The sequence below is a fragment of the Triturus cristatus genome, chromosome 11 (assembly GCF_964204655.1).
Source record: "Triturus cristatus chromosome 11, aTriCri1.1, whole genome shotgun sequence".
Taxonomy (NCBI): Eukaryota; Metazoa; Chordata; class Amphibia; order Caudata; family Salamandridae; genus Triturus; species Triturus cristatus.
The window spans coordinates 1,131,349,307-1,131,373,083 of NC_140594.1; the positions used below are offsets into that span (position 1 = coordinate 1,131,349,307).

General features: G+C 48.4%; 1 protein-coding gene across 1 annotated transcript in view; it reads right to left on the reverse strand.

Annotated features, from left to right (window-relative positions):
- Positions 1-18,952, reverse strand: part of B3GNT7 (UDP-GlcNAc:betaGal beta-1,3-N-acetylglucosaminyltransferase 7) — a 56,722-nt gene extending 37,770 nt beyond the window's left edge. The window contains exon 1 of the mRNA XM_085635732.1: positions 18,814-18,952. Coding sequence (XP_085491858.1) covers positions 18,814-18,821 — 8 coding nt within the window. The 5' untranslated portion in view covers positions 18,822-18,952. The remainder of the gene's footprint in view (positions 1-18,813) is intronic.
- Positions 18,953-23,777: the final 4,825 nt, after the last annotated feature.

A 23,777-nucleotide genomic window follows, 5' to 3' on the forward strand; every position in this document is an offset into this window, starting at 1 on the left:
GCATCAGACCCACTACTGCGAGGTATCGTTTATTATCCATATCATCCAATACCAACTCGGAACACTCCACTCCTTTTACGGTTACTTCGGATTATAGCGCTGCCTTTTTACTTGACTTGCCCTGAAGAAGCCCGTATCTGGGCGAAACGCGTTGGCTGTTCTGTTTCTGTACCAGGAGCACATCTTGAATAAAAAACAAAAGAATTTTAAACAACGTGAAAATTCTTCTCTGTATCTCTTAAATTCATGGATTCACTGTGAATAATTTTCTGTAATATTGCCTCTCATACCCCTGTGTTAACTGAGACCAAAAGTCCTTAGAGTGAAGACCAAAACTTAAGTTTAACTAAGACAAAAGTCTAACTTTACTACTCGTTAATTTTTAAGCTCGAATCCCTACCTACCAATTTTAGTAGTCAGGGCTTTGTGTCAAAAACCCTGGGTCGTACCATGAGAAAGTAACGTTACCCAGGAGATTGGTGGTATGGAACATAGGGAAGGCGCTGCTAGAAATATTCACTAGAGTTATTTCAAATTCTGCTGATTAGTACGGTGCTATAAGGAGGAGAGAACCACCCCCCTCTCCTAATCAGCAGCCTAACACATAACAAGTGTCTTGGAATCTTCGTTCTTTTATTCTTTTGTTGATTCCTTGGTTATTCAATCTTGTGACTGTTTGTGAGCCCAAAAGCCAACATGTTTCGTCGCTTCTCGTTCTACTGACTTGAGACTTTCTCAAGGCTTAATCTTCTCTTTTTGAACCGTTCAAGTGTGGTGTTAATTCCGACCCACAGAGACCTCGGGCGTGGGTATATGCTGGCGAAACTGGTAATATTTCCAAGTGTTGGATCCAGAATCTTGTATCACAGTATTTTTGAAGTGCCTTGATGTAACAGCTCCCTCACGCCTTCTTCCTCGAGTACGAGCAAAGAAACTAACGGTTTGAGGTACTTTTAAAGGATATTTTACAGCCCAAAAAAGTTTTGCTATGGGAGGTAAATACTTTATGAGACTTTGCACTGGTTTGCGTCACTTTGTGTGCCTTTGCAACCAGCTCAAAGTCATGCTAAGTCCACCCCTGAGTTTCCTCAGAGTTTAGCAGGGAAGCATAATTTGCCCGCTCTCCCAGGCAATTTCAGCATCATGATAGCTTGTGTGGGTACCAGTGATGCTGCTTCTAGCCTGCTATGGCGATGAAGTGAATGCACCAATCAGATTTCAGCAGAGCATCCTTCCTTTTCCATCTAACACTCCATCAGATCCTAAGAGTGAACGGCTTTCAACTCGCGGTGCTGCTTCCAGAGTGAGCCACTGGGGAGGGTTAGGGTTAGAGTTTATGGCTTGGGGTTTTGAGTTAGGCTAAGGTGAAATGTTGCAGTTTGGTTTAGGGTTTAGGAGTTAGGGTTAGGATACAGGGGTTAGTATTTTAAGTTAGGGTAAGGTAGACGATTACAGTGAGGTGAAAGGTTACATTTAGGGCTAGGGTTTAAATTATAGTGAAAGATTAGGATTGACTGATTAGGGATTATGATTAGGGTGGGGGTAAAGTTATCAATAGGGTTAGTGTAGCTGGAAACCCTGCACATCAGATAATCCAATGCGAAAATAAAGTGTAAGGTTTTTGAGTTAGCGCCTTGGAAAGGGCTTTCGAGGGGGACTCGGTGCAGTTTAGTTTAAGGGGTGTGAGAAGTTGCAAAAGTTTCCTTCCCTAATGTTCTCAAATGCTGTTTAAAAAATGCAGGTTTCGTGAAGTTCACAAAACTTGCAACATTAAGATGAAAATTTTGCAGATTTTTTTTTTTCCTACAACAATAAATTTGAACGAAGCATTACCTGAAAAACATTCAGCATAACAATTATCAGCCAAAGAATGTTTCACCACAAAACTTTTCGGAGTCACAGTGCAAGTTTATGTGTGCAAAACTGTAAGTGCGAAACTGAATTTTACGCAGCTCTCTTTAGCTCCGTAAGCAGAAGACCCGCTCTCGGATTTAAGCACTCTGAGAACAGAGCTTTTAAAAACAAGTGTGTGGTGTTTTTTTCTTTTTTTCTAGCTGTTGGTTTATGTTCGTCACAATTCGCGGTTTATGAACCTTTTGGAGCCTGGAGTTTGCAAGGAAGATTATCTTCCAAAAGTTGTGAAACTCGTCGTCAGGGTTCAAAGGTCGGCTAATATCACTTCCACCTGAGTGGCCACCAGAAGCCTGCCATTGTAGGAGCCACCGACAGCAACTCCCCCCCTCCCCCCCCTCCCCGCCTATCCTCTCCCCCCTCCCACCCATCACACCTTGGGACCTGGGCGTGCTGCACACACGGATAGCGCTGCTTGTATTCAGGACATCGCTCGGTTTCCACACAGCCTTCCATCCAGACGCCTTTTTAAGTATGCATGCATAAGGGGTTAAATAAATCCAGACATTGATCCAGCGCAACTCAGCAGGTGGGCCGTGCGAGCTGGTAAGATATCTCAGTGAGTCATAAACTTGTGGCTGACGTCTACAGGTCACAAGTAGCAATCTCAGCAGGGCCAACTCAGCCTTCCCTCTTTCTGAAGTCGATATCAATATGGTAACAAGTATTATTTACAGTGCTTAGAAATGGCAGAAATGTAGAATTGTAGAAAGAATAACAGGAAACGGAAGATACTGTGTTGGTATTTGTGCAGGTATCCTGCAATGAGTCATTACGCCACACCGTAAGCGCGTGCCGAGGGTTTCTTTTGCTGATTAAAAGGCCATTTGCACGAATGAGAATGAAGGGAGCGAAGGCTTCGGGACCCCCAGACACTGAAGGGATAATGGGGTGAACATGATGCACACATTTAAGGCTCGGTAACATGGTGGGAAATGACGAGAGAGTTTCTGTCACCCTGCTAAGAACCCCCACACCCCGGATCCCTTCCCAGCCTCTAATCTACACCACAAAGCGCGCTTCCTCGCTCCTTGTCCTGACACTGACATCTTTGTGTAGCAGCCTTTGAGCACCAGCAGGGTGTCACCCACCTCCCTCTCCTGCCACGTGCAACAGAGGCCTTGTTTGAGTACTCGTCTGGGGTTTTCATAATATGCTAATTGATACATCACTGCCCTCACCTGCAGGCGGGGCCATAAACCAACGCCGACGGGTCACTAAGCAAACACGTGCGCCTTTGCGCTTCCTGCTAAAGCTGCATTCCTCGTCGCATCCTGGAAAATGCCACAGATTCCCTTCCGGTATTGAATCTGCTTCGTTGGTGCAGAGTGTCCGAAAAGCACCCCCCCCCCTTCCCCCCCCCTGCTCCTGAAACCTAGCAAGAAACACGAGGCAGGGACTACAGGTGTCTTAACTTCCACAATGTCGTTGTACTCATTATCTTTTCGCAGTGTTGTGAACTCGAGCCGAAGGTATTGGAGCGCTATTTATGAGAATCCGTTACGTTACAAATGGATATCATTTTTGGGGTGGATGGGAGGCACAGGGCGATCAAGTTATTTGTCCAGAATCACGGGTTAATGAGCCGACGCCAAGACTCGAACCTGCTTCCCCAGTTCCAGGGTCGGCAGCTGGGGCTGTTACACCACATCCTCCGCCCTCTGAGCTGTTGTGAAACTTGTTCCGTTGCCATCTGGGGTCAAAGGGCCTTCTGTGTTATCTATGCTTCCCAGATGTTTTTGGTGGAATGATTTCATAGCACATAAAGCGCCTAAAGGCGAAGTGGTTTGCAACCTACCCAAGGAAACAGCTAGTAATGCTCAATGCTGGACAGATATTACTTTGCACAAGATTTCCCGCCTGACTCGTGCGCTTTTTCTTTTTAAAAGATGGGCTACAGGCGCGCAGCACCCATTGGACTCAAAGGGCTTCGCCCCCCCCCTCCCCCCCTGGCAGCCGGGATGAGACAGCTTCCTGGGCACACACAGCCGCACCCAAGCACTTCACAGGCCTTTAAAAGGCCATTTGCATGTTAATGAGGCCTCGCGGCTGTTCCACCCCTTCTAAGAGCCCCTGCAGCCCCTCTCTGAATTTGGGATGTCAAATGGGAAATGCCCAGTGGAAAGTCCTGGCTCCCCTCGCCACTGAGAGGTGTGATCTTGGGCGAGGCCGCTCAATTTACAAACCCCTCTGTTGCCCAATGCAAGAACTGAAGGGCCTGAGGGCAGAAACCGCAGCTGGGAAGCAGGAAGTAATTGTTCTTGAGAAATAGTCGTGTGTGATACAGCAGTCAATGGAGGGCTCAGGGGCATTGTGATTAAGGCTTCCTCTTTCCGTGTATTCTGTTTTTCACAGATAAATACAGTCACAAAAACATTTACTTTCTTGTTTGTATTTATTTTTAAATGTGGATAAAAACGGCAATTGGGTTGCTTTTTTAGTAATTTTAAATACTCTGAAAATAATGTGGAAATATACTAATTTTAGCTTAATTTTGTTCACAAAATCCAAAATAAATATGGATAAATGCAGATGAATTAGGAAACAATAAATATGGATAAATACAGACAGAAATGTCCCCCAAAAAAATACCATAAAACCGGGAGCCCTAATTATGATGGCCATGTTCACTATGGGGGTTTATGGATTAGAAATCTGGTTAGTGTACATGACAATTTTTCGCTCTCTTTTTTTTTTTTTCTTTATATGTTACAATTTGTACATGTATTTGTGATGTTACAATTTGTACATGTATTTGTGATGTTTTTATTTGTGGGTCTCTTATGACTCTTCTTTCAGCCAAATAAAGTCACTTGAATTAAATCGGTCCAGCAGTCTTTTCTCAGCCACATGGTCTCCTGTCCACCCAGACTGGTTCCCTCAACCTGCCTGCACAGCACCCAGTCTTTAAGTATGCGTGATACTGAGCGACAGTCCGTTTCTAAGCATCTCTACTGTGGTATGTATAAGAACAGAGAAATGTGAGATACCGTGGCACAGGATCACACAGTTTTGGTCATGAGAGCCGGGATCCTACATCTTTACCTCATTTGAGAATGACGGGTGGTACTGCTTGCCCAAGTCATCTTTTCTCATGAGTTGTACATACAATTCGCCCAAACTAAATGATGCGTCAATTCTTATATTCGCCAGCGATACTGTCCGAATTTCACGTACCCCCATGCACCTCCAGATTGCTGGATGGTTGCCAAAATTACTGAGATTTTAAGGGCTAAGAAATAAATATCCGGAAGACTAAATGTATGGGATTGAACCCGCACTGGACCTTGAGGGGAGCTTTAAACTGAGTGGAATCCCTCTGGATATGGCTTCCACATTCCATCATTTGGGAAGTAGAATTTACAATAACCCTTATTTAAGACTACTTACCCTGGACGATGAAGAGTTGGTCTTTTCACAGGCACTTTTTTGAGAATTGCAGTCCGAGCACGTCAAATGATGTCTAATCCCTGAGATTTTACGATTTGAATTAATGAATTTATATGAATCTAAGGATTATTGTGTAGTGTGTTCTGCTGTGGTTTTATTATGACTCTCTAATTTGCACATTTTTAACTTGTTTGTTGTTGTGTCTTTGTGCTTTTATGGATAGGACGTTATCCGAATAAAGGGTCTTTGAACCTTGACAATAATGTATCTTGGAAACCACACAGTGGGAAGAGCAGGGCCACAATGCCCCATAAAGCTGCAGAAATCCTATTATAGACCATCCTTTACCAACCCCGTGTCTCCGCTCTAGAGGGTTATAGAGCAAAGGTCTGTCAGCCGCCCTGTATGGTGGGGGGCTTTGAAAACATGAACGTGCTGAGCTTAATTTGAGCTGGTGGTTTCCGGCGCTCGGCACCAGCACTTACGTGTCAACACGGGCACCTATAAAAGGCTGCCACATGGTGGTGCTCTAATTTAGAGGTGAACACAACAACAGTTGTTTATTACTTCAATGTACATTAACCCCTTCAGTGCCCATGACGAGCTGGACTCGTCATGGGCTGCGGTGGCGCTGTGCCCATGACGAGTCCAGCTCGTCATGAACTCCGCCCGCTAATACAAAGCGCGGCACTGGGCGGGGAAAGGGGCGGGCATGCAAGGGGTTAAAAATACCATACCTGCCGCCCAAGCCATTCTTACAGCTTTAGGGGCTCAGAATAGTCCGAATTGTCACACGTGCAGGAGTGTGATGGTTGGTAGTTGTGTTGGTACTATCATTGGCAGTGCTGGCAGGGGTAATGTGTGGCACAAGCTGTAGTGGCCTCTTGCGAGGGCTCTGGTGCTTACTTTTTAAGAAATTAAGCGCTGGACCCTAAGAGAGAAGATTTTTGCAAGATGACTAGTTAATTTACTCCAAAGTACACCATTGCTTCTGTTATTTTATGACCTGAGTCTAAAGTAAACCAAACATGTTACTGTATCTAGATCTGAACTGTATTAGAGCAGATCGTGATCCACACCCAATCTTGTCACCTAAAGGGCGGCCCCCCAGGAGATCCTGCCCCTGGATCCAGGTGGTGGTGTCCCCTCTCTCCACCATGTCAGGGTCAGGCGGAGCACTTTAGGCCTACAAAAAATGTGGCCTGAATAAGGCTTAATTTGCACACAAAAAATAATAATAAATGCAAGGGCTCTTGGCAGAAGACCACTGCAGCTGGCACCACACATTGCCCATCTCTTGGTGCCAATGATAGTAACAACACAACTACTAACCATCACACACCTACAAGTGCGACAATTCAGTCCATTTCAGGCTCCCAAACCTATAAGAATGACCTGTGCGGCAGGTGATCGGCCTTTTTAATGACTATTGATTTAATAACTAACTACTGTTGTGGTCATCTCTAAATTAGACAGACAGCGCCTCCTTGTGGCAGGCTGTCACAAGCACCAGTGTTGACAGTTAAGTGCTGGTGCCGAGCACCGGGAACCACCGGCTCAAATTAAGCACTGATCCTTCTTCCATATTGGCGGGCTCCGACGTTAGACTGGAACAATAATACTGGGAGTATAATGCGGGTCTCAGCCAAAAGGGTGGCATTAAGGACATTCTGTCAGAAAAATTCTTGAATGAAAAGTCAGCGCCAATTTTGAACCTTCGATAAGATCTCGAGAGCCCAGGTTAAAACACCTTTTTATGAAGTTCAGGAACTGCACTTCAGAATTCAAGTTTTACGAATAAGTGGAATAAAGGTGTAGAACATCACCTGTGTATGTGTAATGAAAATACTGTTGAAGACGGTGGGCGCGTTCTGGTTCTGTGCTGTAAACCTTCAAGCAAGACATGGATGCACCCTTGAGGCCTCTCTTTCGGTGCTAGGAGCGATCTCTAGGCGCTAAGAACGGGATGGGCTGACCCTTCGCCTCTGATTGTCTTTGGGGTGAGGACATTTTTAGATTGTGTGTGGATCAAGAAGAGGAAATTGGACATGGATTTGCAAGGCACACAGAATTCACGATCAAATAATTCTGTTCCATTCGATTTTAAGCATTTTATTCTTCGTATTATTAGTTTTTGCAGGTTTTATATAATGTATTGCACTGTATTTTTATTGTGCTTTATGGGATTTGCCACGAATAAACATATTGATTAATCACCCCTGCCTTGTTTTCTGGTAAAGATGGGCTACCTACCCCAATAGTTTCTGCAGAGGGGGAGCCGATTGAACAACTTCTGCTGAATGTTTGCAGTCGGGGAGAGGAGATCTGGCGACTGACTGCGCATGTCACGCAGACAGACTCTCTCGGCAGTTTGAGGTGGGCAAAGAACCAAAAATCTGGGCAAAAAAAACTGAATGTAAGATATCATTTGTCTAGTGGAGAGTCCTGGTTATGTTGCAAATCAAAGAAAAAAAAATCGAGTCCTGGCTCCTCTTGCCTCTGCAAGGTGTGATCTTGGGCGGGGCCGATCGACTTCCCAACCCTTTGTTGCCCAACGCCAGAACGGAACGACAAAAGCCTGAGGGTAAACGCAGCTATGGGAAACAGGAAGTGATTGTTATTGAGAAATGGTCCTTCGTGATACAACAGCCTTTTCTCGACAAACAGGGTCTCCTGTCAGCCAGAGGGGGTCCCCCAACCTGTCTGCCCGGTATCCAGTCTTTAGGTATGCGTGGTACTGACTGAGGTCCGTTTCTGAGCACTTCCTGCTGCGCAGGTAAAAGAACAGAGGACGTGGAGATAACGTGGCGCAGGATCACACAGTCCTGGTCATGAGAGAGCCGGGATCTCGCATCTTTCCCTCGCTCGACAATCATGAATGTTACTTCTTGGCCAAGTCACCTTTTCCAATATAACCATATGGCTTTAATTTATTGTGTCAGCTTATAGACATAAGCCATACATTAGGCCATACACAGAAATAAAATCCTCGTTATAAATATACATTAAAAAATAAATATAAACTGTCATTTAGCAACACGCAAAGTTATAAATGCAAGAAAGATGAAAAAGGCTTGAGCTGAAACGCTTCATAGGCCATAGAGTTGAAATACCGTCAGGGACCTATGAAAAGTGTTCTGTGCGAGTTTAATAAAGTGCATTTTTCAACTCAAAGACGGCGCGATTAAAAATGATATTGCAACAATAAGTTACTAACAATTGAGACACTGCAGGACTCGGGCATGATGCTGTCGAATGTAACAATACAATAGAAATAAAATTAGACCAAAAAATTGGTAACCTACGTAAAATCAAGAGACAACAAGGTAATTTAAGAGTAATTTGGACTCTTCCTAAACCAAGCAATTACAATACCATAGAGCCCAGTTAAAGTGCTTGGTGCAAGAAATTGTGAGTTAGTTAAAGTGTATTTTTAAAATGAGAGCGGCACAAAAAGGTAATATGACAACATTGGATTGCTAACCATTGACGCACTTCAGAACTCGCGACTCCCCCTGCTTTATAGATATACGAAGACGCTGGGTCAAAAGTGGCAGTATTGTCCACTCTGACACAAGTGCACGGAGGCCTTGCATTGTCTTACGCCACACTTTAAAAAGAGGGCGAGGAAATCACCTCCACGCTGACAAAGAAAAAGATCATAGCAGCATAAAGTGCATGAGAGTCTCATGGCCGCCTTGCAAGCAAGGCCAGGCGGGGTCGCCACTGTAGGTAGACCAGTTTCATGTAAAAGACTTTACAGGGGGCATCCTAGCCAGAATTCCATAAACCGAGGTCTGCTTTTCAGTGGAAATATATGGTCAATATAGTTTGTGAAACCAAATGGGGGTTCAATTCCCTTCAGGGTAAGCAACAATTTTCCCTGGTGCTGGTCAGACATCCAGGATAGCTCCCCTTTAGTCTATCTAGGGTTGAGGACCGCATGGCCTCTGGATTGGTCCAATATTCATAGCAACCAATGTTGTTGAGGGGACTGAAATGTGTCTGAGCCGTGGTAACTTGTAAGAATGGCTGCTCTCCCAAAGTTCGCGGATTGGTTTGAGGTAGGTTCATAAATTGAGTTTGGAGTAGATTGGGTGCCAAAATAAGAGAGTTTGTAGAGCAGCGATGGCTTTGATGTTCTTCAAGCCCAACTCATGTATAACCATATCTATGTTATTTAGGTATAGATTTGACGTATATAGTGCCGACCCCAATCGAGCAGCTTTCAGAGCGCTAAACATCAGTTGAAAATTGCCATTTCCATAATCTCTTAGAACATTTAACATTTAATGGTATAGAAAGTAATTTGGCTAGAACAAGGATGGTGGGTAGAGCAAAAATAGGAAATGGGGAGTGGATTTGATCTCAGAAAGCAAATATTGTCTTATTTTTATTCTAATTTTCCAAAGAGATTCCACAGAAAGACTGATAACACAATACAGAAATCATGTGCAATATAATTTTAAAATTTTCAATGCGCTTGATAAACACATAAAAAATATTTATTCAAGGAAAAGATTATTACAATATACCCAAGACTGATTAATCAAAGTCTTACAAATTCACATCGTAAATGGATTTCACCAATAAAACAACCATACCTTCATTCATTTAAGTACAGTGAATTCAATTTGAATTCAACTGTTAAAATTCTTAAAAATAAAAATTCATATTTAAAAGTTGTTCTATTTTATGAAGTGACACAGACAATGTCGTTTGACAATAAGAGATATTCACATTTGGCGGTTTTGACAGTAGGTAAAGCTCTCCCTTATAGGTTTCTACCGGATGTTTGAAAAAGACAGCTCTAATGAATTTGCTTTGCAAAGGTGCCAGACTAGGACAGAGATACCAAACATGACTCATATCCCGTATCTTGGTCCTGCAAAATTGACGAACAGGAGGAAAACGAATCCTGTCTCTTTTTTTCTTAGGGTTTACTCCAATAAGGATTTGACCAAAATTTTAATCTCATGCAAAATGTTCGTGCACATGGACAGATATTCGCTTATGAGTGTATTACATCTCATCTTACATGAAAACAATTCAATTGCAATCTTTTGATCCATAAACAGTGTTGTAAATCCGTCTGAAAGCCTTTAATCTGTGAAACTTTCTTTAATCAAACTCTCGGAGTGTTATTGACTTTGTTAGATAAAACTTTATCAAAGTTAAGGTTTATCTGCTTCAAGAAATGAAAATATGTTTTCATAACCAGTAACCCATATTCATGTCAAGAGAAAATTCCCTCCATAAAACTTTTTTCAATAAATTTTCCGAGCTAGTAAACAGTCTGAAAACGTGTTGGACAATCTGACAATGGGCCCTACAAATGAACCCTATTAGGTTTTGATGAAACCATATCATGTCTGTTGCACACATTGTCATAACAGTCCCTAGCACTGAAGGGAACTACTTTGTGTGCGGAAGAGTCGCTTGCAAAAGGGGAGAATGACGTCATAATAGCCAAAGACTAAAGGGGGCTGACCCCTTTTCCCACGCTGTACCCCGTAGCGGGCGGTTCAAGATTAAGAATGACACAGCATCAGACCAATGGATGGAGAGGCCTGGCTGAGAGCTCATATCGCTAAGTATGTTCTAGTAATGCTTATGGTAAAGTCAACAGTTCTTGACGCATGCCAATCCTAAAGAGAGGGTACCACACCGTCCTAAAGTGGGCATGGTTGGAGGTGTAGGCTGCTTTTTGTGCCATAGACATATGCCCCCCATCATCAATCCACCCCTCTTACCACCCACCCAAAATCAAGAGACAAATGGGGGATTCCGTTGCCCTCCCCTTCTCCCCATATCCTTACACCTGAAACACCACCATTATCTTCAAGAACAAACTCATTCTACTGTGGAGAGTGTGGCTCAATGATTAGAGCGGCAGACCCGGATGCAGAGGTCTAGCCCGGGACCAGGGTTCAATTCCCCGCCTCGGCGGGTCTTGGGCTCAAAAATTCCACGGACCTGATAAATCTCGCCTCGGTGCCTATTCCAATCATGGAGTCCCACTCTGCAACTCTGGGCAATAGCTTGCTTAATCTCCACAACGGCCCCCACAACGCTAAGGATGCCTGGCCTCCACCTTGGGGGTGCCCAGGAGTGGACGCCTCACAGGGAAAGCCAGGATGGGTTCCACAGCGGTATTCGTACAAGCGCCTTGAGACCCTTGCGGGTGAGTAGTGCGCTATACAAGTATCAAATTTTACTCACACACCAGGGCCGGGTTGGCTTATTGGGCTACCAGGCAGTGCCCGAGGGCTGTGAGCCTGGTGAATGACAGAGCTGAGTAATCTGTCGTACTATGATTCCAAAATGGAAGTAATGTAGAATAACATAACGTAACGTGGCATAGTATAGCATAACCTAGCAGGACACAACGTAACGTAGCGTAACATAACATAGCGTACATGCACACTCGTGTTTTGATAGAAACATCTCCCAAAAGTGGAGGTTCAGTCAGAAGAGTGGAGGGTGGCATCCAGCCTTCACCCCTCCTGGAAACCCTCTTCAACAATCATTTCAGCTAATAAACATCTTTCCCCTTCCCTCGCTGCACAGCCCCCTCCTGTTTCGTTCTGATACACACCCCCCCCCCCCCCCCATACCGCTGCTGCAGTAATCTCCACAGGACCCAGGTGTCCAGGTGGACAGAGGCAAACTACCCGAGTACCTTTCCTCTCAGAACATGCTGCCAAAATGTATGAGCCCAAGCCGGGCAAAACTCGTCTGCGATTGATATGTTATGTTGCTGGTGTTTGCACAACTTTTCCAGCACTGGTGTGATTCTGAGGCACCCGTTTGGTTCTGGGGTTCTCAGTGATTGGTGTTGAAGTGGTCGGTGGACATTGGCTTTGGAGAGTTTCATATAGCTCAGAGGTAAGTTGCAGTTAGCGATGTATGGCTGTGATATATACTTCCCCCTATAGACCTAATTGTTGTGTTATGTGCACGGATGAGTGTGCGTCCAAGGACTGTGCCTCACGCTTCATTTAGCTGAAGGAAAGGTCGGCATATTTGAGAAATATCATCTATGGGGTGGGGAGTGACATTCAGGTATGTATTTTAAGCACAACACAAACAGAATGGCATCTTGCTACTTACAATATCAAGGGCTTGATTATGAGTTGGTACTATTTCTAACAATAAGGGAGAGTTTGGTATATTGTTTTATATTTTAACATCACACACAAAGAAAACACATTTGAATGTATACATTTTGCTGCATTTTGAAAAACACCAAATATAAATTCATTACATACATCTATGGTCGCTCTAAAGAAGTGTGTGAAGGGGTGCTCAGCAAAGAAATGCTTGTGCGTGAAGTATTTTAGATGAAAAAGGAGAGAGGAAATAGACTTATTACATGTATTATCTTATTCACACAATAGCCTGTCCATATTTACTTCTTATCCAGCATAAGCATAGTTGCATCTAACAGAGGTAATCGTATCATTCATAATTGCCCCTTTGTGGAACCAATTAACAGTCGAGGACGTAGGAAATGTTGACGTTTCAACCCAACAATCTAAGCCTCAAGAGCGGGTCTTCATCAGGACGGTATACCGATTTAGAACGTGGAGCAACCTGGAAACTTATCCAATGCCGAGACTGCAGAATTAATCACGCAATTGACGAGGGCCAGCTGGCTCCTAGACAATAGTGGATTTAATCCAACCCTTAAAGGAAATGGATGATGTCAGCGTTTAACTAAATGTAACTTGTATGGCTTGGAATCAAGAGTCAGTCGGTGTCCTTCGAAACAATGCAGTAGAGTTGGATTCTTCTGACGCGCAAAAGGAGGCCTACTACTTATTTAGTTCATTCAGGCTCTCCTTCTCTAACAAAGTAATACTTTACGTACAAGCACTTTTTTCCTGAGAACCCCTTCACACATTTCTTTGGAACAACCATATAGGTATATAATGTATTTATAGTTGTTGTTTTTCAAAATAGAGACAAATGCATGCATTCAATTTTGTTTTCTTTGTGTGTGATGTTTAAATATAAAACCAACTTAGCACACTTTCCCTTCTAGTTAGAAATAGTACCTACCCCCATCTTTGAGTTATATAGGTTGGGGCGATTGAGAAATAATTAAGATACATTTAGTCATTAAAACCATATCCGTTGTATTGATCTCTCTGATTGGACCGCTGTTGTTACGTATCGTAAACTTCCCAGGATCTTCTGATTATTTTTGGGTAACTGTTCGCCCTTTTTAAACAGGAGTTGGACTTACGAGTTGTTATGTATTTAACGCATCTGATGTTTATTGCTTGCATTAAATCACTCAACCTTTGTCATATTTCGGCAGGTCAAACCTGCTGAAATTTAACAGGTGGAAAACCATATGATATGTACCATATCATGCAGATTTTGGTGCGTTAAACATTAAAATCTGTCTTATTCCCCAAGTTATATGTGAAATTTATCGCACCTGAAAAATAACATCATTATCATGTGCGATAAACACCACCTACACTCTTAATCAGGGCATAAGTGGCATATTTATCTGGCCCAGAGGTACACATTTCCTCACCTTCATCCCAGGTAGAATTCGAAAGAGTTATCAGCCGGTAATACAAGGATATCCTGAATGGGGGCTCAGCTCACTGAGCTATCATCGCTTTGCAGCGTCAGTTTCCGAAAAAGTAAATATTTGAGCTTAAGGGAGGGTTTTTCTTACTCAAATAAGACACAACCAGGCCCCAAACTATGCACGCAGATCATGCGTGCTTGGAGAACGCACCAACTCTGCAGATATGGTGGTCAGATGCCCAACATGGGGGCAGAAGGACCACGCAGTATACAGACGTTAATGGGGAGGTTTTGCACCCTGAATGCAAAGTCTGTCACAGTCCTTCCCAATGCATTCTGGGAAAAGTAGTGAAAAGCAGCCGGTTTCCTCAGAGTATCATGGGTGTTTGGTTGAAAGTTCAAGCACAGACAGTGCTCGGTAATACGTGACATAGGCATGTTCCTATCTACAGGTACTGGCTGGAACGGAGTCTTCTGGACTGACCTCCAGCCAGTGTGCAAGCCCACACATGAAAATGTACAGAAGCCTATGAACGGATGTTCTTTTAAATCGAATTATTTCAGGCGAAACGGAGAGCGATAGCGATAAAGGATCACGCGTATCGTGCATTCTACCGGTCGCAAACAAATCGGGCCGATTGTGACCAGTAAAATGCATTTCGGTATGTGTGAATTCCATTTTGCGATTCAGTAACATGTTACCGAATCGCAATTCCGAATTGCGACTACATACCGGTTTGGCATTAGGAAAGGGGTGTTTAGGGAGTCCTTTCCTAATACCGAATCGTAGCGGTATGTATTAATGTTTTACGACTAAAATGCGGTCTCAAAACATTCGCATTTTACCACCTACTTCAAGTAGGTGGAAGCCCATTTGCAAACGGGAAGGGGCCCCTTCCCCTTTGTGAATGTTTGTAAAAATGTGTTTTTGGAGCAGGCTGCAGTCCTACAGACCCACGCCTGAGCTTGAAAATGAAAAGAAAATGTTTCAATTCTCTGTAAGGAAAACGGGCTGCATTTAGAACAAATGGATTTTTTTTTTATTTAAAAGCAATCACAGACATGGTGGGCTTCTGACCGCAGCAGGCCACCATCCCTGTGACTGTAGTGATTCCTAATGGAGCACAAATTGCGACTGGCCTCATTAATATTAATGAGGTGGGACAATTTACGACCCACAAGGAAACGCTAAATGAAACTTACGGACTTGCATACATTCAAATAGCGAATCGCAGAGAATCGCAATTAGGTAATCGCTCTTTGGAACAATGATACATGTGGCCCAAAGCCAATTGCCCCTCGCCCAGGGCATTATTCAGGGCATTGCGGCCCTTTATTCATGTACTTAATGGTAACAGGCGAAAACGCTGATCAGTTTATCAAACATGACTGTAAAAACCTTTACGGTAATCCCTGACAGGCACGGGTCCGGTTTCTTTCCACGTGTTCGGTTACTTTCAGAACTGAAATATTTTCAAGCCTAGTTTATTGCAACAAAATGAATGTTGCTGTTATTCATTTTATTCTGCTAGCAAGCATTGGCAAAGACAACAGGGCTGACTTGTTTTAGGCTTACGTCTGATGTGTTATATATCTAGGCGTAATAACAGAAAACTCAGATATCAACCAAATACTGGTCACGTGACGCACTGCAAGGACATCATTTTAGTTTACATGTCTTAAGCCATGTCCTTAATTCCATATGATCTGTGCTCTGCGTGGGAAGTCGGGAGAAAGGGTGGCGGGTCCCTCTCATTGTGACGTTGGACCACTGTATAAACAAGCATTGGCATAGCCAACAGGTCTCGCCTTGGGGATCATTCCGTTTTTATCCACATTTAAAAATAAATACAGACAAGAAAATAAATGTTTTTCTGTCTGTATTTATCTGTACAAATCAGTAAAAATAGAAAACAGGGGGCCTTAATTATAACTCATTTGCAGGAGGTGGTAGGCAGGGGACTTTGCAATCCAGCCATGGGCTAATGATTTCCAACAGTCAAGCCATGGGCTACTGTCTTACAACAATCCAGCCGCGGGCTACTGACTTACAACAATCCAGCCGCGGGCTACTGACTTACAACAATCCAGTCACGGGCTACTGACTTACAACAATCCAGTCACGGGCTACTGACTTACAACAATCCAGCCACGGGCTACTGACTTACAACAATCCAGCCACGGGCTACTGACTTACAACAATCCAGCCACGGGCTACTGACTTACAACAATCCAGCCACGGGCTACTGACTTACAACAGTCAAGTCACGGGCTACTGACTTACAACAATCAAGCGGCAGGCAACTGACTTACAACAATCAAGCGGCAGGCAACTGACTTACAACAATCAAGCGGCAGGCAACTGACTTACAACAATCAAGCGGCAGGCAACTGACTTACAACAATCCAGCGGCAGGCAACTGACTTACAACAATCCAGCCACGGGCTACTGATTTACAACAATCAAGCCGCGGGCTACTGATTTACAACAATCAAGCCGCGGGCTACTGATTTACAACAATCAAGCCGCGGGCTACTGATTTACAACAATCAAGCCGCGGGCTACTGATTTACAACAATCAAGCCGCGGGCTACTGATTTACAACAATCAAGCCGCGGGCTACTGATTTACAACAATCAAGCCGCGGGCTACTGACTTACAACAATCCAGCCGCGGGCTACTGATTTACAATAATCCAGCCGCGGGCTACTGACTTAAAATGATCCAGCCGGAGGCTACTGATTTACAACAATCAAGACGTTTGCTTCTGACTTACAACAATAAAGCCGTGGGCTACTGACTTTCAACGATCAAGGTGCGGGCTAGTTACAACTTAGAATGCAAAGAATATTTTTTTCTGCATGAAAGAACTGTGAACGCCTCAAGAAGAATATGCTGCAAAATACACAATAACAACCTTTTTTATGGGGCTTCGCATAACATTTCTGCCGTTTCTAAGCGCTATAACTAGCAGGTGTTACTGTTACCAACTTTAAATGGTACTAAACCGACCATGGAAGGATGGAGGGCCAAGCCTGCGCTGCCAGGATTCAAACGAGTGGCCTACGCTAACGAGGCAGCAGGCCGCAGTCATCCCGGCGCACCCCTTGCTAGGGTCACTTAATTTCCCTGTAAATCTGTGTCACTGTTCGGCATCTGGAAATTTAGCGCCACATTTTCCCCCCCCCCATACCTGCTTGACAGGTGAAGCAGGCTATAGTTGCCCCAGGCTGGGGCAGGGCTCTCTCGGCCCTTGCTTGGGGTAGCTGAAGGGGGAGGGGTGCTGTCCATGGAACAGCAGGGTGTCCAGCAAGTCCAGGTTACAGAAACTCGGACCAAGCACCTCTTTTTGGGTCACATTGTACAAAGTTACACTTGATGCACGCTGCTTTAGAGATGTGCTCAGAATCACACAGTTTTGCACAAGTATTGAAGCCAGGATTAGAACTCTGGTTTGTACATCGCAAGGTCACTAGAGAGCTCCAGAGCCCTTTCCTGTCACTAGGATTCTTGTGCTAAAGTGCATAGGGAGGGCCGACTCTCGAGCTGAGACGCATACGTCACATATCTGCTGCCCTTTACCGTATGGCTGAATTCGCGGCAGTTTACTGTACTCAGGCGCCAGAATCCCCGAGCACTTCACGGCGGAGTCAGCTGCGCAGGATAACACCGTTTGACCGTGGTGACGCCAGGATTGGCTCTCTTTTCTGGCACCGGCAGTGACAACGGTTGACACCGACTCAGAGTAATGTGCGATTTTCTTTCTTCATTGGAAAAGCAGTAGGTAGGATCACCAACAAACAGTGAAACTGCAAAAGGTTATTCGTGGCACCTGTTTCATTTCTTCTCACGGGCCCCTGTCACCCTTTTTTGGGTCTGGTCCGTAATATTGGACTGTGAATTTCAATCGGTTCCTCCAGGGCGGGGTTGCCCAGTCTGGGCGGAGGTAAGGCACTCCACCCCTTCCAGCCCAGCAAATGAGGGTCTCTCCTCCGCTCGCCTCGGGTCCCTCGGGAAGGCCGTGGCTATCCTAAATAGCCAGGAAGTGCTCCTCTGTGATTCCAATGCCCTGGCCGACTTCCAAGCGCTGTGTCGGGCGCAGAGTTGGCGGCACCGGTCCCTTCCGATGTCCTCGCGGACAGTGGGTGGAACAGAGAGATCCTGGAGGTCTGGGGTAGAGTCAGTCACGCGCCGGGGGTGCAGGGACAACCCGCGCTGTTCCCAAGAATAGCCGCTATATCACGACCAGACCTACACTCGCCTCTCGGCGCTACAACACCAGAAACGTGTCCAAGCGGCGCTGGGGCCCGTGCAGCACAGCGCCTCGAAGCAAGGCGCTCCGAAACAGCTGGATGAGTGTGTACTTGATTCTGAGGCAGTGCGGTGTCGAAGCCCCATTTCCAGACTCTGGTGGCCTGCTACCAACCCCTGCCAGGATTGATGTACCAGGCAACCTCTGCACACGATCACAGCTTGAGGTGCGTGTCACGCACAGACATGCACAAAGGGCGTGACTCAATACGTCTTGTAACTGCTTACACGGGATTCTGCACCTGTTCTGCCATAAGATGCTAATCTTTCACAAGCCTTGGGAAATGAACTAAAGATGGGGTAGATTAGAAACACGAGATCAGAGGGAGACATAGGAAGAGTAACGGAAACACGAGAAGAGAAAGGAAGCAAGGGTGAGCGAAAGAAGGAGATACAGAGAAGAAAGAAGGAAAGAAAGAAAACAAAAAAAGCAAAGAGAAATAAAGGCACCAAAGGAGACACAAGAAGAGATGGACTGGAGTGAGAGATGAAGTCACTGAAATAAATAAAGAGTCGCAGCCCCGCTGCCTGTCACATCTTTGCTGCTCTCTCCTCACACCTGGCGGGAGAGACAGAGAGAGGAGAGGAGACCCTCCGCCCCACACACACAAAGTAAAGTCCTGGCCGGGAGAAGGCTCCCCGTCACTCACCACTGCATGATGCCGGCGGCCTGTGGACGGGAGCGGGGAGCGGGGAGCTGTGGTCTGCAGTCTGCCACTGGCGCAACTGAGCCGGACCGAGCCGGGCCAGGGCAGGGAGGGACAGTGGGGAGGGGCGAGCCGACGGGAGGATGGGCCAGCGGGGCAGAGGAGGCGAGTGAGAGAGGCACGTGCGGCGACAAGGAGGGGCGGTAGAGAGATACTGAGGGTGGGACTAGTGGGCAGCAGGGAAGGGTCAGGGCAGGGGGGCAGCGGGGAGGGGGGTGAGGAAAGACCAGCGGGGCAGAGGAGGGGCGACAGGGCGAGCGAGAGGGGCACGTGCGGCGAAAAGGAGGGGCAGTAGAGAGATAGTGAGAGTGGGGTGGGAGTGACTAGGGGGCAGTAGGAGAAAGAGGCTGGTGGTGGCCAGGGGGCAGTGAGGGAGACGCGGCGCGAGGAACGAGCTAGAGCGACAGGGCGGCAGCAGGGGGAGAGGAAAAGACAGGCCGAGGAGATAGGAAGGGATGGGGGGCACACTACCTGTACAGGTAGAAGGGGGGCGCCAAGGGAGGAGCGCACACTGACATTCGGCGGGACCACTACGGGGGGGGGCACCTCAGCAGGTGGAAGGGGGGGCGCACCCTCTGTAGGGGGGGCGGGACCTTAACAGGTGGAAGAGAGAGAGCAAAGAGGGGCGCACCCTCTGTGGGGGGGGGGGGGAGGGACCTTAACAGGTGGAAGAGAGAGAGAGCAAAGATGTGCGCACCCTCTGTCGGGGGGGGGGGGGCGTAGCCTTAACAGGTGTAAGGGAGAGCGCAAAGAGGGGCGCACTCTCTGGGGGGGGGGGCGGGACCTTAACAGGTGTAAGGGAGAGCGCAAAGAGAGGCGCACCCTCTGTAGGGGGGGGGCGGTACCTTAACATGTGGAAGGGGGAGCTCAAAGAGGGATGGGGGGGCGGGACCTTAACAGGTGGGAGGGAGAGCGCGCTCTGAACAGTGGGCGAGACCTCAACAGGTGGAAGGGAGAGCGCAAAGAGGGGTGCACCCTCGAAACAGGGGGCGAGACCTCTCCAGGGAGAAGTGGGTGCGCAAAGAGGGGCGCATCCTCCGAACAGGGGGCGAGACCTCAACAGGTGGAAGGGGAAGCGCAAAGAGGGGTGCACCCTTGGTACATGGGGCGAGACCTCTCCAGGGAGAAGTGGGGGCGCAAAGTGGGGTGCACCTTCGGAACAGGGGGCGACACCTCAACGGGTGGAAGGGAGAGCGCAAAGAGGGGCGCACCCTCGGTACATGGGGCGAGACCTCTCCTGTGAGAAGTGGGGGCGCAAAGTGGGGCGCACCTTCGGAACAGGGGTCGAGACCTCAACGGGTGGAAGTGGGGGCGCAAAGAGGGGCGCACCCTCTGTTGGGGGGGCGGCACCTCAACAGGTGGAAGGGAGAGCGCAAAGAGGGGTGCAGCCTCGGAACAGGGGGCGAGACCTCTCCAGGGAGAAGTGGGTGCGCAAAGTGGGGCGCATACTCTGAACGGGGGGGAGATCTCCTCGTGTCTCACACAGTGGCAGTCCAGGCCGTGGAGAGCCGGACCAGTCTGTCCGAGAAACACTTCCCCCCCCGCCTCACCCTAAAGAGAGCCCGCTTTGGTACACAGGCTCACTCCCTGCCCCGAGGTTCTCCCACAAGGTGGCATTGGCATGCAGGTATGTTGGCAGCTGAGCAGCTCCAATGCCAGGGTGAGCCGAGGGAGGGCGCTGGTCAACAGCAGGAGACGCAAGCAGGGGAAACATGCAGCCAAGAAGAAAGTGGCGGCCTTGGTCAGACATGAATGACACAGATAATGACATGCTATAATTAATTAGATGCCTCGCAAAAACTCCCTGCCACGTCACTCCAGCGCCGAAGAAACGGCCGTAGGAATCTGTGCCCTGCAGACTGCACACTGAGCTCCTCGCAGACTGCACACTGAGCTCCCCTCTGACTGCACACTGAGCTCCCCTCTGACTGCACACTGAGATCCTCTGACTGCACACTGAGCTCCCCTCTGACTGCACACTGAGATCCTCTGACTGCACACTGAGCTCCCCTCTGACTGCACACTGAGCTCCTCGCAGACTGCACACTGAGCTCCCCTCTGACTGCACACTGAGCTCCCCTCTGACTGCACACTGAGATCCTCTGACTGCACACTGAGCTCCCCTCTGACTGCACACTGAGATCCTCTGACTGCACACTGAGCTCCCCTCTGACTGCACACTGAGCTCCTCGCAGACTGCACACCGAGCTCCCCTCTGACTGCACACTGAGCTCCCCTCTGACTGCACACTGAGCTCCTCGCAGACTGCACACTGAGCTCCTGAAGCCTGCACACTGAGCTCCTCGCAGACTGCACACTGAGCTCCCCTCTGACTGCACACTGAGCTCCTCGCAGACTGCACACTGAGCTCCTCGCAGACTGCACACTGAGCTCCTGCAGCCTGCACACTGAGCTCCTGCAGACTGCACACTGAGCTCCTCGCAGACTGCACACTGAGCTCCTCGCAGACTGCACACTGAGCTCCTCTGACTGCACACTGAGCTCCCCTCTGACTGCACACTGAGCTCCCCTCAGACTGCACACTGAGCTCCTCGCAGACTGCACACTGAGCTCCTCGCAGACTGCACACTGAGCTCCTCGCAGACTGCACACTGAGCTCCTGAAGCCTGCACACTGAGCTCCCCTCAGACTGCACACTGAGCTCCCCGCAGACTGCACACTGAGCTCCTCGCAGACTGCACACTGAGCTCCTCGCAGACTGCACACTGAGCTCCTGAAGCCTGCACACTGAGCTCCTCGCGGACTGCACACTGAGCTCCTCGCAGACTGGACACTGAGCTCCTCGCAGACTGCACACTGAGCTCCCCTCAGACTGCACACTGAGCTCCCCTCAGACTGCACACTGAGCTCCTCGCAAACTGCACACTGAACTCCGGCAGCCTGCACACTGAGCTCCTGCAGACTGCACACTGAGCTCCTCGCAGACTGCACACTGAGCTCCTCGCAGACTGCACACTGAGCTCCTCGCAGACTGCACACTGAGCTCCCCTCAGACTGCACACTGAGCTCCCCTCAGACTGCACACTGAGCTCCCCCCAGACTGCACACTGAGCTCCTCGCAGACTGCACACTGAGCTCCTCGCAGACTGCACACTGAGCTCCTGAAGCCTGCACACTGAGCTCCTCGCAGACTGCACACTGAGCTCCTCGCGGACTGCACACTGAGCTCCTCGCAGACTGGACACTGAGCTCCTCGCAGACTGCACACTGAGCTCCCCTCAGACTGCACACTGAGCTCCCCTCAGACTGCACACTGAGCTCCTCGCAAACTGCACACTGAGCTCCTGAAGCCTGCACACTGAGCTCCTCGCAGACTGCACACTGAGCTCCTCGCAGACTGCACACTGAGCTCCTGAAGCCTGCACACTGAGCTCCTCGCAGACTGCACACTGAGCTCCTCGCAGACTGTACACTGAGCTCCCCTCAGACTGCACACTGAGCTCCCCTCAGACTGCACACTGAGCTCCCCTCAGACTGCACACTGAGCTCCTCGCAGACTGCACACTGAGCTCCTCGCAGACTGCACACTGAGCTCCTCGCAGACTGCACACTGAGCTCCTCGCAGACTGCACACTGAGCTCCTCGCAGACTGCACACTGAGCTCCCCTCAGACTGCACACTGAGCTCCCCTCAGACTGCACACTGAGCTCCCCTCAGACTGCACACTGAGCTCCTCGCAGACTGCACACTGAGCTCCTCGCAGACTGCACACTGAGCTCCTGAAGCCTGCACACTGAGCTCCTCGCGGACTGCACACTGAGCTCCTCGCAGACTGGACACTGAGCTCCTCGCAGACTGCACACTGAGCTCCCCTCAGACTGCACACTGAGCTCCCCTCAGACTGCACACTGAGCTCCTCGCAAACTGCACACTGAACTCCGGCAGCCTGCACACTGAGCTCCTGCAGACTGCACACTGAGCTCCTCGCAGACTGCACACTGAGCTCCTCGCAGACTGCACACTGAGCTCCTGCAGACTGCACACTGAGCTCCCCTCAGACTGCACACTGAGCTCCTCGCAGACTGCACACTGAGCTCCTCGCAGACTGCACACTGAGCTCCTGCAGCCTGCACACTGAGCTCCCCTCAGACTGCACACTGAGCTCCTTGCAGACTGCACACTGAGCTCCTCGCAGACTGCACACTGAGCTCCCCTCAGACTGCACACTGAGCTCCCCTCAGACTGCACACTGAGCTCCTCGCAGACTGCACACTGAGCTCCTCGCAGACTGCACACTGAGCTCCTGAAGCCTGCACACTGAGCTCCTCGCAGACTGCACACTGAGCTCCTCGCAGACTGCACACTGAGCTCCCCTCAGACTGCACACTGAGCTCCCCTCAGACTGCACACTGAGCTCCCCTCAGACTGCACACTGAGCTCCTCGCAGACTGCACACTGAGCTCCTCGCAGACTGCACACTGAGCTCCTGAAGCCTGCACACTGAGCTCCTCGCAGACTGCACACTGAGCTCCTCGCGGACTGCACACTGAGCTCCTCGCAGACTGGACACTGAGCTCCTCGCAGACTGCACACTGAGCTCCTGCAGACTGGACACTGAGCTCCTCGCAGACTGGACACTGAGCTCCTCGCAGACTGCACACTGAGCTCCCCTCAGACTGCACACTGAGCTCCCCTCAGACTGCACACTGAGCTCCTCGCAAACTGCACACTGAACTCCGGCAGCCTGCACACTGAGCTCCTGCAGACTGCACACTGAGCTCCTCGCAGACTGCACACTGAGCTCCTCGCAGACTGCACACTGAGCTCCTGCAGACTGCACACTGAGCTCCCCTCAGACTGCACACTGAGCTCCTCGCAGACTGCACACTGAGCTCCTCGCAGACTGCACACTGAGCTCCTGCAGCCTGCACACTGAGCTCCCCTCA